General features: G+C 34.7%; 1 protein-coding gene across 1 annotated transcript in view; it reads left to right on the top strand.

Annotated features, from left to right (window-relative positions):
- The first annotated feature begins 7,255 nt into the window (after positions 1 to 7,255).
- GPM6A (glycoprotein M6A) overlaps positions 7,256 to 15,161 on the top strand; it is a 122,033-nt gene continuing 114,127 nt past the window's right edge. Inside the window, exon 1 of the mRNA XM_005145529.4 lies at positions 7,256 to 7,455. Within this exon, the coding sequence (XP_005145586.2) occupies positions 7,419 to 7,455 (37 nt within the window). The 5' untranslated portion in view covers positions 7,256 to 7,418. The remainder of the gene's footprint in view (positions 7,456 to 15,161) is intronic.

A 15,161-nucleotide genomic window follows, 5' to 3' on the forward strand; every position in this document is an offset into this window, starting at 1 on the left:
GGCTGTGTGGAGACCTCATAGCAGCCTTCCAGTATCTGAAGGGGGGCTATAAGGTTACGGAGGATGAGCTGTTCTTCATTAGGGGCTGTAGCGATAGGACAAGGGGTAACGTGTTCAAACTTAAACAGGGGAAGTTTAGATTGGTATAAAGGAGGAATTTCTTTAAGGGTGGTGAGGCACTGGAATGGGCTGCCCAGGGAAGTTGTGAATACTCCATCCCTGGCAGTGTTCAAGGCCAGGTTGGACAGAGCCTTGGGTGACATGGTTTAATGGGAGGTGTCCCTGGCCATGGCAGGGGGGGTGGAACTAGATGATCTTAAGGTCCTTTCCAACCCTAATTGTTCTATGATTCTGTGGGTTTTGTGCTGTGCATGAACAGTCACTTGGTTATTTCTTCTCTGTTGTGATTCATGTGAAGAAATTGTAGAACCTGAAGTGGAAAGCAGAACAAATGGATGAGTTTATAGAGATTCCCTATCACTAAGTATAAATCAGCTCCTCCATCTGAATCTTGTAGGCAGAGTGTAGGTAACAAATACTGAGCCTTGAGATAAGATTTAAAGGATAATTTTTTTTAATGCTGCCTTGAATTTTGTCACACTTGCACACACTGAACTGTGATGGAATTGAGGGAGTGTGCGTTCAGTTATAAAAATATGATACTTTCTTTCCCTGTGAAGCAGTATCTTGTATGGGAAGCTGCTGTTTTCCAGTGGGAATAGTCAAAACTCTCTGTGATAAGGAGAAACAAGATAAGACAGTAGTGGGAACCATGTGGAAAAAGGCTTATTCTTGTCTGTGCATTTTTATATACATCCCATATTGTTATGTTTATATTTCTTGTTACTTTAACTGTATGCTGTGCATGCACTGCATACTCTTCTGTGCCTAGCTGCCTTCTTAGTTCCTGACAGGGAGTTAGTGGTAGTCCTCTTCATGACAAAGTGTTAGACCAAGTACGGCCTTTTGAAATCATCAGATGGTGCTTTCAGAAATTTCTCAAACTCTGAACACAAGAGAGAGACTTTACAAAGAGAAACTTGAGTGCTTTAGAAGACTGATACCAGTACTGGAACAGAGGCACACAGGGAGGTACACATACTGGTGTTGCATGTGGGGCAAATAATGTCTTTAATAGCAGTGTGTCAGCAACTTACTCCAAAAGACAATGGGGAGGGAAGAAAAAACAATGGTGTTATCTGTACCTGATTTTCACATATACTAGTCCTCTAAATTTTGAAGCTATTTGCATGAACACTTTGGTGTACAAAGACCACAGGAGTCAAGGGAATCTCAGAGCACATTAAGATATGAAATCACTCAGCAAACATTATTACAGCTTTAATTAAGTGATTGAAAAAAACAGAAGGGACTAATGTGGTCATCTCGTCCAAACTCCTGCATGATATAGGAATTAATCAGAGATTTCCTATGACCTAATTAAAGCATAACTAGGAAAATATCAGATCATTATTTTGATTTTGTGTGTGTGTTTTCAAGAATCCAATCTTGACAAACTTCTATAGTGTTTGGAAAAAAAAAATATATATATATATTTTGTTCCGGACTGGAATAGTTTCAAATTCCAACAATATTGACTTGACTTGAACAACCTCTCAACTGGATCTCTTTTCTTGTAAGTACTTTGTGATGTAGATGCTTCTTAACCTTTTTGTTAAATTTATCAGACTAATTACTCTGAGGTTTTTAAATTGAAAGGATGTTTTTCATAACCATGTCTGATACCATCTCAAATAACCATGGCTATTTTTTGAAGTACCTCCAGTTTTCAGCTACATCTTTGCATTGATGACACCAGAAAATGCATAGAATATTTCAATACTAGTTATAACAGTAAGGAATCAGAATATAGTCACAGTGTGTTTGAGATTGGAGAAGAACCCTGGAGATAGTGTAGTCCAAGTCCTCTCAACTTGAATTGTCAACTAGAATTGTGTGTGTGTGTATGTGATACAAAAATGATTCCAGTTCTTCAGAATTTTAGAAGGAGAGTATAGGTAATGTTAACTCTCTTCAATCTGGAAAATATAATTTATTTGCAAAAGTAAAACTTTACTGATAATAATCATGAAACACATCCAGTCAAACTGAAAGTTTTAACTTGCTGATAATACTTAAAATAGCTATAGATAATAGTCTGGAAGTATACTAATATTGGTATTCTGGATCAGAGGTCCTATTAATCAAGTTTTTATTATCTTTCTCCTCTTGATTGATACAGCATATATTAAATACATGTTTGAGTACTGAGAGGAACACATTCTTATCTCTTGTATTTTAAGGCTGGATATATGCAGCAGTGACGGATTTTCTCGGTGAAGGATTTTTTTCAACCAGGTGAGAATTCTGCAAAGGGGTTAATTTCCTGAACATGATAATGATGTTAGTGGTTATTAGTGTACAACATAATGAAGCTGCCTGCAGAGGTCTCCTTCACAGTCTCCTGTTCAATAAAATCCCTGTTGCTAGAAGTGTTAGATTATAGAAGGATGTAGAAAGGAATGAGAATAAATTAAGGTAGTTAAAGAAAGGATGTCTATCACACCTCTGTCATATATAACATCTGGACTTGAACACAAATAGGATTGTAATAACCTATCAAACCTCTGTTTTAGTATTCTGTGTTTGTACAGAACTTTTTTTCTCAATGGTTTAGCAAACAATGATTGACATTATTAGTAAGAATGCAATGATTTATTTCAATTAGTAAGACTTGTGTCAGGTGAAGGCCTGTTCTGAAATGCCTTCACATTCTATGATTATCCTGCTATTTCTTTGATAACTGCCTATTTTAAACAGGTACTTTGTTCCTCTAGATGAATGCAATTTCCCCAGAAAAATAACTGTGGGGAATTAGTAGAACTGTACACAATCCCATCATTTGGATAAGCAACAACATTCTACCAGTGTTGCACTTTACCTTCAGCTTCCTTCCTTCCTCTCTTAACATTCAATTTCCCCATTAATTCTGATAATTTTTCATGTCATTAAGCATTTCTCCTTTCCCTGGACACTTGTGTGAATGTCTGGCATGAGTTAAACTCTAGGATGGACCAAGTGCCCTTTGTTTATTTTGATAAAGAATTTGTGAAGCTGTAAATGAGAAATACACATCTTAGAACAGGCCATTAGATACATCTTGGAAGTCTTAAAGCTTCTCAATGCTTCCTCTAACCTTAGTCTGTTGGGATATTCCAAAGCTTAAATTTCTTTTGCCATAATTTTATAGTTATATTTCTATTTTGAATATGAAAGATATTAATTGTGGAGAGCTTTAAACATCAATTTTTATCATCCCATTTTAATTATTTTTGTGAGCCATTTGCAGATTTCCATAATCTGCTGCCTAATTTTGTAAACTAATTGCTACCTGTACATCAATGTGACTGTTTTGGTGAGTTTAGAAATGAGCTTTTGAAGTGAATGTCCCAATTTTTCCCACCTGCTGCATTTTGGTTGCATCACAGAATATTCTCTAAGAATGTAAGTTATTTTTCATATAATGAAACCAGAACATACTTTCCAGGATTTTGCTTTATGCTGCTCCTGCTGCTAAAGGGCAGTCTGTGGGACCTGACTGGCATTAGTCTGAAATGAAACCCCCTGAAACACAGAGAATGGGTATTGCTTCACTCCACAGATCTGTCACAACTTGTTCATACAGTCCTAAGCAAATTGTTGCAACATAGCTGAGGTAATTTGAGCTGGCTCTTGATTTTTCTTGCTCAGTTATAGAGGTTGTAGTTTTGGCAACATAAATAACATTGTAAACTGATAAACTGATTTGAAGAACATACAAAACCGGGAGCAAAGTCAGGTGTCTTGTCATGCTGTTCAAAGCTGCAAGTGCTCAACTACATTTCATAATATCAGAAGGGATACCAGGAGATCTGTTAATGTCATCAGCTTCCAGTTATTCTCTTGATTAGCTGTTTAGTCTCATTATACAGTTGGATGTTCTGTCTTGCCTTGCCATTTACAATTGTCATGGTTGTCCAACGACCACTTGCACCAATTACCTCAGCTCACGTTAGGAAGGAATTTTAGAGTTCTGTCTAAATGTAGTAAAGTATATAGTTACTACTAGAATAGTTTCCTTCTGCACAGAATTGTGCCGAGAAAAAGAAGACTAGCAGCTTGGGTAGTTTCTGGGTATACTTTTACAATAGTTTGTATATCGCTGGTGGGAAACGTGTTTCACAGGATGCTGAAGAAAAAAGCTTCTGTGGCTGCTGATTAGAAAATCACATGAAGTTTACATTTTCTGGTTTACTTTGTTACTCTTAACAGTTGCAGAGCTTTTTCTGTTTTTTGATTTTTAGGATTAACACCTAGTCATAATTTTGTTTTGTAAGGTCCTGGAGACACTTTTTAAAGGAACATCTAGTTTTCTGTTTTAACATTAATATCTTAATAAAATGCAGGTTCTCTCTCTCTCTCTCAAACTAATCAAGAGAGTCCTCTTAAGAAGGAGCTTTGACACTTATGTAGTTTGGAGGAGTTGATGTTTAACAGGAAGAGCTACTAGTACCTTTATGGCAATAATATCCACACAGAAAAATAGATTATTGCAAGCAGTGGGGGGAAAGCTCAAAGCTGTTTGGCAGTGCTACACTTTGCTTCACCAGTTACTGTGATTTCATCTTAACCTCTCACATATGAGTGTAGTCTTTTTAGAAAGTTAAAAACCCTATCATTAAAATTAAGGGTTGTGTGAACCTGATGTGAAAATGACCATAGTGAGGTTTACACCAAGCACTTACTCAGCCCAAGTTCTCATGTTTGTGTCCAAAAGCAGACAGTCTAGGAAGTGGTATAAGAAAAAGATAAAACTTTTCCATAAAATAGTCTTCTACTCTCCAATAATTTGCAGCTCAGGGTCCAGAGGTGAATATTCATATCCATCAATCTTTGTGATTCAGATTCTCCCTGCTCTCTTGGTTTTTTTCCCCTGTTCGAGACCCTGCTTAACTACAAGTTCCCTACTATGCAAGTTCTACAGTTTAACTACATGTTGTGTACTATGCCTTGGTTTTCTTCTGATCCTACTTTCTTTGCAGTTCATTCTCTTTATTGTTTCTTATTTTATTCTAAAGCACTCATGTTGTACAGTATTTATTGTATCCTATACCAGTTTATATTCAAAACAAAGCTTGTATGATTGTTTGAAGGAAAAAGGTCATTTGGTTTCATAAGCAATGTGTGGATTCCTCTGTTGCAAACATCACTGTTAAAGAAGTTGCTTAATTATTTGGTATTATCAAGAAACAAAGCTTAGAACTGATTGCTACCCTAAGTGAAATATTTGCCAGACACTTTTTAAAATATGAAAGTATATTAACATATATGTAAGAAAATACTTTGAAAATATATCGGGAGACTTACACAGATCTTCAGGTTTAAGGAAATATGCCTTTTTTTTCTTTTAAATCTAAGTGAAAGAAATATTCCTAGAAAGATGGAAGATACTTAAATGCTGTGATGTTGCTGCACTTCCATTTGTAGTGGCAGCCTCAATGTGTTGATTTTGAAATGATCAGTTGGATCCTGGCAGTGTTGAAGGCCAGATTGGACAGAGTCTTGGGTGACATGGTCTAGTGTGAGGTGTCCCTGCCCATGGTAGGGGGGTTGAAACTAGATAATCTTAAGGTCCTTTCCAGCCCTAACTATTCTATGATTCTATGATCTGAGAACTAAGACAACTAGTTGTTGCTTTTCACTTAGAATCAGAACCCTAGAAAGGTGAATTAAAAAGGAAAAAAGGAGAAGGAAATGCATAGGGTAGCAATAGAAATATGCATTCCGCTATTTAATTATATAGATGCAAAAAATTTAATTTATTTATAAAACATATATTCTGTTATGAACCAGATTTGAACAGATTTATATACAGTGTAAAAAACCCCAAACAGGAGAAAAAATGCCAAAGAAACCAACAAGCAAAAAAATCCCAACCAACCAACCAAAAAACTTTGTGTTTCTTCTGGGGTGAGTTTTTTGGTTTGTTTTCTTTTTTTTTTTGTGACTTGGAAGACAACACTAAGTCAATCTGTTTAGACAGCATATAGTAATGGGTGAGCTATTTATCATTTATATGTAAATATAGATTTTCTACCTTAGTAGATTTTCTTGGGGGTAAGTTTTAGTCAGTTTTTTTTTCCAGAAGATTAAAAGTTAAAAGTATAAAGAAAAATTGGACTTGTGTTCTAATTGCAGTCTTGGTGAAATAATGTTGAAATGATGTTGCATTACTCTCTAGACTTAGGTACAAAAATGCTAATTTATTGCTAGACTGCAGCTTCCAATTTGCATTCCAAATCAGACTGCAGAGCTCCCCAAATTAGTAGGTGCCCTCACAGTGTATTTAACCTATGCTTTTCTTTAGTAAATTCATAACTGTGTTTGTATGTGCTTCCTCACATACATATTGGGTGCTGCACCATTTTAAGAAGGTCCAGGTGTTTTAATAGTGATTTGAAGTATACAGCTAATTTTGGATATTAGCAATCAGGAAAAAAAATGATGCAAGGACTGTTTAAAATCTCTGAACTGCCCCTAAATTCCTGTTTACCGTGACACTGACAAATAATGTGTAGGGTGCATATAATTTGCAGTGGTTAGTGGTATGCGTTAAATTGTGCTTGTATGTGTGTATAAACACAGTTGCATACAAAATGGTAGGTATAAAGATGTTTACTAGAATGTTATAAGGTAATAGTGTATATTTGTTGTTAGCTCCAGATGATATAGATATATGAGATGGAGGGAAGAGTCATATTATTCTTAAATGTGCTGATACAGAAGGAGGAGCTGGGGGGGGGGGGGAGTTGTGGGTGGGTGGGAGAGAGAGAGAGAGTGAAGTAATACAGCATAAAGAACCCACGGGCATCTGGGCTTTCCCACTTCAGTGGCAAATAGGGGGAATTATGGGTTGGTTGTCTGCTTCCCGTTAGGAGGACACCCCTCCATCTGTTTTCAGACCAGCCAGCTTCCAATTTAAAACACAGATTTCAATACAAACCTTAATTTCTTTTCTCCATTTTATATGCTAAGTGAGGCTTATGAATCGGTGTTGCTGCCGTAAGGGCTCAAACCAAATTTCCCCAAAAAATTCACGGCTGTTCATTTGAATACCTGCTTACAGTGGTACACAATGGGCAGCTTTGAGAAGAAAAATTGATAATCTTCACGGAAGAGTAATTTGAATGAAATTACACTTGACAGCCTGTCTCCAAGCAAACAAGGAGAGTGAGGGAGCCTTAGCTAAGCTCTGAGGACTTGCCTAAGCCTCTGCTGTTGGAGCTTCCCAGGGAAAAAAAAAATCCACACTTTTTCCTACATCTGACTGAAGCTTTTGATTAATTCTCTGTAGCTGTTTCTAGTGAAGAAAGGTAGCCATGGAAGAGAATATGGAAGAGGGACAAACACAGAAAGGTATTGTGCTAAAATTGTTTCTCTTTGCAAGGAGATGATTATTTTGCAGTTCCTTATTTGCTTTTGCAGCATGATGTAAGGTTTGTGAATATCTTTGTGGCAGATGGGGATTTTTTCATTTCTTTTTTTCCTTTTTTTCATACCATTTAATTCATTTGCCTCTCTGCAATAGCACTGAGCACTAACATGGTGACTGTTATACAATATTTAGCATTTTACATCATGCTAATAGTATTCACAGAATCTCAGAAAGTATTTAATGCAACCTGCTTCCCAGACCAGTCTTTGTTAACCTTCATTTATTTAATGTTTTCACGCTTGTCTAGCTGGGTCAAGGGAGACTAGTGTGAACTATGAGAGAGCTACTCACACAATATTTGGAGCCAGTTGCAGTTGATATCTAACAGTGTAACCAGTATTTACACCTTGAATGAGAGTCCAGACTGAACAAAGACATGGGGCATATTTTGAATATATTTAGGCAGTACTGAAATTTCCTTCTGCCTTTTTTCCACTGCTGTTTTGTGGTGTGTTGAAGCAGCCTTGCTATAGTTCTAATATTTGCATGGTATATATTTGCATTCTTGCTGAAATCCATTTTGCATGTTGCAATCGAAATTGCTCTAGCAAGGTTTAAGCAGCATGTTCAGAGCATTGCTGTTCCACTGTTTCTGGTTAAGTTGAAAATAGCTTAATGTTATTGGATGTGTTAACACTTAAAAGTGCAAATAAAAATTGTTGCACCCTATTAATTTGTGAATCTCTGAGAAATATAGAGGGTTTAGTCTTTTCACTTAAGTGTTATACTATACAAGTGACATTACAGTATTGAAAGAAAACAAGAGGTTTTTTTAATTTAGTTTTCTGCAATCACAAAAGACAATCTTAGTGATTATTTGCTACATTAAATCGTGCATACCTTTCGTTTTTCCATTTATTTTTAATTCATTTCTATTTTTAAGGAGGATTTAGGAACTCACATTCATTTGATATTAATTGCCTGTAAAGGCATATTTTTCTGCACTGATGCCATATTCTGTTTTTCTGCTCCCTGATCAATCTGCTTTTTATATGTAAATGTCATTCTTTCTCATTATAAGTGACCCATTTAGACAGAATGCAGCTTTGAATTGTTTATGGTCTTGACTTGATATAGGTGCACATTAGTCATAATAAGACTGAAGGAGGATATATGTGCCCCTTCTCTGTGTGGGGCATACTTATATTTAGAAATTAATAGATTAGTATATGATCGGTGATTTCAGCAGTTTCTCTGGTTAAATTTTATTATTTGCAAGTGGTAGAAATAAGGGAAAGTACAAGGCAGTTCAGTGGGGTCTTATTTTGGTTTTGTTTGTTTCTGAAGGTAAAATCAATAATCTTGTATGGTTCCAATTATCTGTTGTGCTTTACATTTATGAGTTGAATACATGCTTTTTATTTTTAAAGTTTGAATGCATTTTTTCCCCTCTTAAAGAGGGTGAATTGAACTGTTTGACCACTGAATCAAAATACTTCCATTGTTAGTGAATGGTACTGAAAAAAAAATGTGAAATTGAAAATCCTTAATTTTTTATTAAATAGAAAAAATAAAAGCTGAGGAAAAAATGAATAGTTCTGTGTATTAAGAGAACATGTTGTTATTGATAAACTATCTCTTCATTGTTCATATGATAAGCATCTGAATGACCAATAGCCTCTCAAAATGGTGTGATTGATAGTGTGATTACAATAGCTAAAACTACTTATTCCCCACCTCCCATTTACAATGCCATGTGTTCAGCCTTTTTTCCCTTTAGTGGTACCCAGCTGTCATCACAGACAGTGACAGGAGAATGTTAAGAGCTCACAAATTATATATATTTTTCCTTATTTGTGTGGAAGGGGGTGCTGCTTAGTTCCTATGACCATACCTGACAACTGGTCATGTCAATATGTCGTGTTCAGATTATACCAACTTTTAAAATTTATTTAGAGTTTGAATAAAATTACTCACAATTAAGGAAGAAAATTAAAAAATAATTTATTTTTTATTTTTTGGGGGTGCTTGAGTGCAGTTTTTTGAATTATAGTGAAGTACAGAGATGATTATGAAATCATGGATTTCTTCAAGGTTTACACTTGAAAAATATTGACTGCTATTGGTATGTCTCCATACTTACGTTTTGTAGTTTCTGGGGATTTTTTGCTTTAATTTAGCAAGATTTAATAATTATGTGTTTACTTGATATCCATAGTATAGTTCGAGGTCATCTGGACTAGCTTTTCTAACGGTAGTGTCCCAGCAAGTTTAATTGTAATTCATATATTCCAGTTTTTGTCCTTCTGCCATCTTGAGTGGAACTGTTTCTTTCTCCTCTGCTTTCTACAAAATCAATGGGAGTACAAATTGTCACTGCTTATCAACTCCTATGCTCTTCACAGCAGATGCTTTGCACCTCCCACTGAACAGCATTACGTCTTCTTATCAGCCATGATGGAAGTGAATAGCTTCATATTGATGCATTTCATAAGTACCGTAAAGATAACTCGAATAAGAGGCTTGCAGATTTGAAAATCTTGTTATTTTAGATAATTTTAGGCAGTAAGATACCTATAAATGCAGACAATTCTTACCATAGTGTCTCCAAATAACGATCTTCTGCCCCACACAATCTCTGTACATTCTAGTGTTTAACACTTATGATTTGTTAATGGCTGTACCTTGGAAAATTGTCAGTAGGGAAATATATTTGTTTCCTGAAAACACTGATTTACTAGAAACTGTATCATTTGTGGTAATGATTGGGAAACAGAAATGGACACTCTACTCCCCTTCCCCTTTTCTTACTATTGGTCTTGGAAGTTGTTTCTTCTGAGGATCAGTATCCTTAATATGGTAAACTGAGATAATGCTGCTGTCCTGCAGTTTTCATATATAAAGCTGTAAAAAAATTAACAAAAAAATTATTCATTAATTTTCTCTTTTAAAGTATTAGAAGACTTGTTATCTTCCTTTTTTTTTTTTTAACTTGATAGCACATTACCTTCACTTACAAGCCAGTAGAGGTTGGGGAGGAGACTTCAAAGGTATTTGCTATATAGCTGACTGTAGCTGTCCAAGAAATGAAAGTGTATAGAAAGTCTGTCTGAAATATAAGCTATGTGTGAACACTAGAATATATTGTAATAAAGTAAAAAGTCATAACGTCCTAGAAATATCAACCTGTTCACAATTTCCATAATACTGACATTATGTTACATGCCTAGAACTGTAACATACTAACAGTTTTGATTGCAAATTTGCTGGCTGGAAAACCCAGGATAACTAAAGCTTGTAATTTATTTGGTTTATTTTTCAAAACATTATCAGATCCATTTAAAAGCAGAAGTTTCACTGATGTCTTTAGGGATGCATCATAATTTTGAAAACCTCATGTATAAATTTGCATGTGTCAGTGGTCGGTCTCAGCTGCTAGTATTTGAAAGACAATGACGTCAAACTGTTTGCCTTGCTGTGTGGAGAATGGTATTAGTGCAGTTCCTGCAGAACAGGTTGTAATGATGTCCCCAACCCCAGTCCTTTGCTCCAACAGAAAACTTCTCAGAGGGCAGGCACTGTAATTTTTTGCATTGTGTGGGACTTGGTACAATGGAGTTTGGGTTTATTCATTCTCATTGCATATCTATTTCAGAAAAAAAGCATTCTGTAGCACAGCAAGACATACAATTTGCACTAAATTGAAGATAAATGTGTGGGTTTATGGTTCATCCATAACTTCATTTTGTGTTCTGAATTCCTTTATGAAATAAAGTCCTTGGAGTGGGTGGAGCATCTGTGTTTGTACACTAGCAAACATGAAGAAGATCTAAATTCTGGCCGTAGTAAACCCAACAAAAAAAGATAAGGTTCCACTGGTAGTATAGCAAAAAAGAAAAAAAATATTGTGAAAATACATATTTGACTACTAGAAAATAAATAATACGTGTGTATTCGATCTGCACTAATGAATTAAGTGGTATTGTGGCCTATTATCAAAGTTTTTTGTTTGTTCCACAACATGCCAGCAAAGGAGAACTTTAAGCAGAGTTTTAGAAGAAATTCATAAGGAGTATAGGATGCTATTAGTAATATGTACACAGAGTCTCTGCTTGAATTGCTTCCTCTTGTGTCAGTGCTTTTTGGAAAATGGCAGACTGAATTAGTAGAGTACTATAGACTAGATAAAAGGGAAGATTTTTATTTTATATTAAGATATAGGCCATCAGCCAATAGTCGAAGCACTGCTGGCATCTTTTGCAAGTTAGTCTTCTAAATCTTTTTATTTACCTCTAAGAAAGAACAGTTGCCCAGTTTCTTGTTGTCTGTTTTTAGAAGTCTTAATATTTTGGACTTTCTTGAATGACTATACTTGTAGATAAAGCCAAGAAGTTATTTTCTTCCTTAATGTAAATGCCATGCTAGCTGTGAGCCATGCTTGTATCTTCAGTTAGATATTTTTTTACATTGTCAGTACTCCGCCTAGTCTTATAGGACCCCTGAGCTACAATCAGTTTGGTGAGTAATTTGGAAAAAGTTATTAAATTTAGCCTTATAAGTAGGAAGCAGCAAATATTTATTGGCTGATGTTCTTCATGCAAAACGGGGATTTGCAACATTTGGTTCTTAAAGAAAACATGGTGGTCAGAGGTCAATCTCTATTTCCTTTGGAAATGTATTTTCAATTCCACTTTTAGTTCCCAAGATTGGATTTCTGTGTTCAGATTGGATTTTTACAGGTTCCTTCAGAGTAGGATGCTCTTAACTTTCATCGTGTTTAGTGTTACCTGTTCTTAAAAGTGTGTGGCAGATAAAATACTTGACAACCAAAAAGTCACTATCAAAGTAAATAGTTTTTCTTCTTGATCAATGTCAAATATGGAAATAAATTTTAGCATCTGGCAAAATATATCACTATATTTCCTGTTTAATGCTCCATAGTAGTTAATCAATAAGGTTTGTTAAAGAATAATGTAATAACATTAAATGTAAAATTGAAGTTAATTGTTCCAATATTGTAAGAGATATTCTCCTTTATGTAGTAACATTAGACTACCTTATTTAATATTTTTATATTAGGAGCAGTGAGTTCCAGAGCTGTAATTTGAACATATGTTATTATTCAATACATTAGGCTTTTAATCACAGATGTTGTAAATAAGTTCAGTCTTTCTTGCTTATTTAATCTTCATCATTGAAATGTCTCTGGGAAGAGTAGAGAACTTTGTGTTTCTTACAGGCTTAATATCATACTAGTCAGAGGCATGAAAATCCAATATTAATAGGACCTAATTATTATTTTATATACATTCTCACAGGGTAAAAAGTATTACTGCTCCCCTAAGGCAGATGGAATCCTCAATTTAATGTGTAAGAATTTAAGTCTTCATGGTATTTTCACATTTGTATGTCAGTTTCATAAATAAACTATTTTAGTAATAAGATACTAAATAAGAGATGTAAATGCTTAGAAAAAAGTGTTGAAGATATTTTAAATGATTAATATATACTAATTATAGAAAAAATACTGTATCAAAACAACAATATAAATTTATGAAAAGCTTTTGCTACAGTTTGTGAATGTAATGACTCACTTTAGGGGGGAAAGGAGTATTTTGCTGTTTCTAATTACTCTGAAAAAATAAGCATTTGGTAATGACAAAACAATACTATAGATATAGCAAAAATAAATTTGATTCAGCTTAGTGCTTAGGTTCCTTTTGTACAAAGATTGACAGATTGATTAATATCTAAAAATGGATTCATTTTATATTATGAATATGCATTCATTTTAGATAAGCACCTTAAACAATTTTGTAAATGCAATTTTTAACTTGTTTGAATTGCTTAACATTGCACTAAAATACAAACTGGAAGAATGGATGGAATACTGTTATCCTTACATAACAACATTTGCTTTCTTGAAACAGTAGTTCTGAACTGGCAATTCTTCCTATATAAACAGATGAGAATATGTTTTTTTTTTTTCCTCCTAATATTCCTATATGGATAGTTAAGTAGAAAATATGAAGAAAAAACTAAAACAAAACCACTTTTTTGGGCTCTTTTGCTTCAGATTACAGACACTGTGTATGATTTTGTAAAACCATAAAGCACATAATCACCCAATGGCCATTGAACATCAGAATGTAAAAAAAGCACAGGTGTAATATTGCTGTTATAGAAAATATTTTTTCAGTTAATATTCTACTGACTAACCTCTTTGAGAATTTTCAGCCAAGTCATGCAACTAAAATGCATATTTGCTGCTGATATCTTACCCCATGATTGATTCCTGACACAGACCAGCAAGTCCACATTGATGTGTTGTCACAAGTCTTTTGCTCAGGGGGAGAGGAGGGGAATTACAGAGTTTTCAGCTCCAGTGTGGAAGGAATATGAAATAAGTCTTGTCATTTTCTCAGTTGCAAAGAGATCAGACTGAGAGCATCAAAATTGTGAGAGTCAAAGATTAATATCAAATAGGGATTAACTATCAGAACTGTGAATTTTTGTACACATGTGCTCTAAGGCCTTATGAAACAAGGGCATTAACACAAAAAATGGCTTAAGTATTCTGTTAGCTTATTTATGCCAACTCATTCTACAATACACTAGTCTCAAGAAGGCTAAATCTTCTCTCCTCTCCCCCTTTCCCAAATATTTTTATCTTCTTCTTACTAGTCATCATGTAGGACTTCAGAAGTCCTCCCAAAATTTATATTACAACCATCTGGAATACCATTGTTCCAAATAACAGTTGCTAAAATATCACCAACTACAACTAATTGTATTACTCTTCTATTTACATTTATAATATCACTGATAGTGGACACTTTGACAGTTTCTGAATAATTATTTGGTTCACATATTGGAAGTTGATGTTTTCCCAAGTAAAGACACCAATATAACTTCGTACAGCAAATAGATATCACAGTAAGTTTTGTATCAATTTAAAATAAAAATCTATCTTTTTAATGTGGTGTGAGGAAGCAGTGGATTTGCTGCAGTTCTTGTATAAAACTAAATTTCATCAAAAGGTGAATTTGCTGCACATTTGACATGTAAGCTTTGCAGGCAGGTGCTATTAAAAATAAAGTTCCAGGAAAATATGGTATTTGGAGTTCCAGTGAGCATTCCTTGCTTGTCAGTATCTTGCCATTTGTATCCTAAGTGCATGTTTTATAAAACGTAGCTCATTATGACTTCTGTCCTGCGGAAAAAAAATTACTTCCTGTGGAAGTAATTTTTTTTGGCACCTGGAAGGTGTGGAAATAAAATTCTGCAACATTTTAAAATTTCTTCTGTAATATAAGATGACAAGTGCTGCATATTTATTAATTAAGTCATAACTCATCACATTCTGCTTTTCAAACTGCAGTAGGATTGTTTCATATAGATAAAAGTGGACATTAAGGAGGAATTTGAAGAGAGCGTTGAAGCATAGTGAAGTGCTTAAGCATGGATTGCTTTGCATCAAGGCACAGTGGGGAAAAAAGTAGAGATGATTATGTTGGTAGAGGTTGAAGAAAAGCAGTATGATAAAAAAAAAAAGAAGAGCTATAATTTGAAATACATTTGGCAGTGTTAAGAAGTTTGAAACTGATATGGAAATAGAGGAAGACAATATTTGAGTTAGAAGAATGAGAGGTACTAAAATCTGGTCTTTCAGAGAAGACCTATAGAG

This window comes from Melopsittacus undulatus, chromosome 7, assembly GCF_012275295.1.
Source record: "Melopsittacus undulatus isolate bMelUnd1 chromosome 7, bMelUnd1.mat.Z, whole genome shotgun sequence".
Classification (NCBI taxonomy): Eukaryota; Metazoa; Chordata; class Aves; order Psittaciformes; family Psittaculidae; genus Melopsittacus; species Melopsittacus undulatus.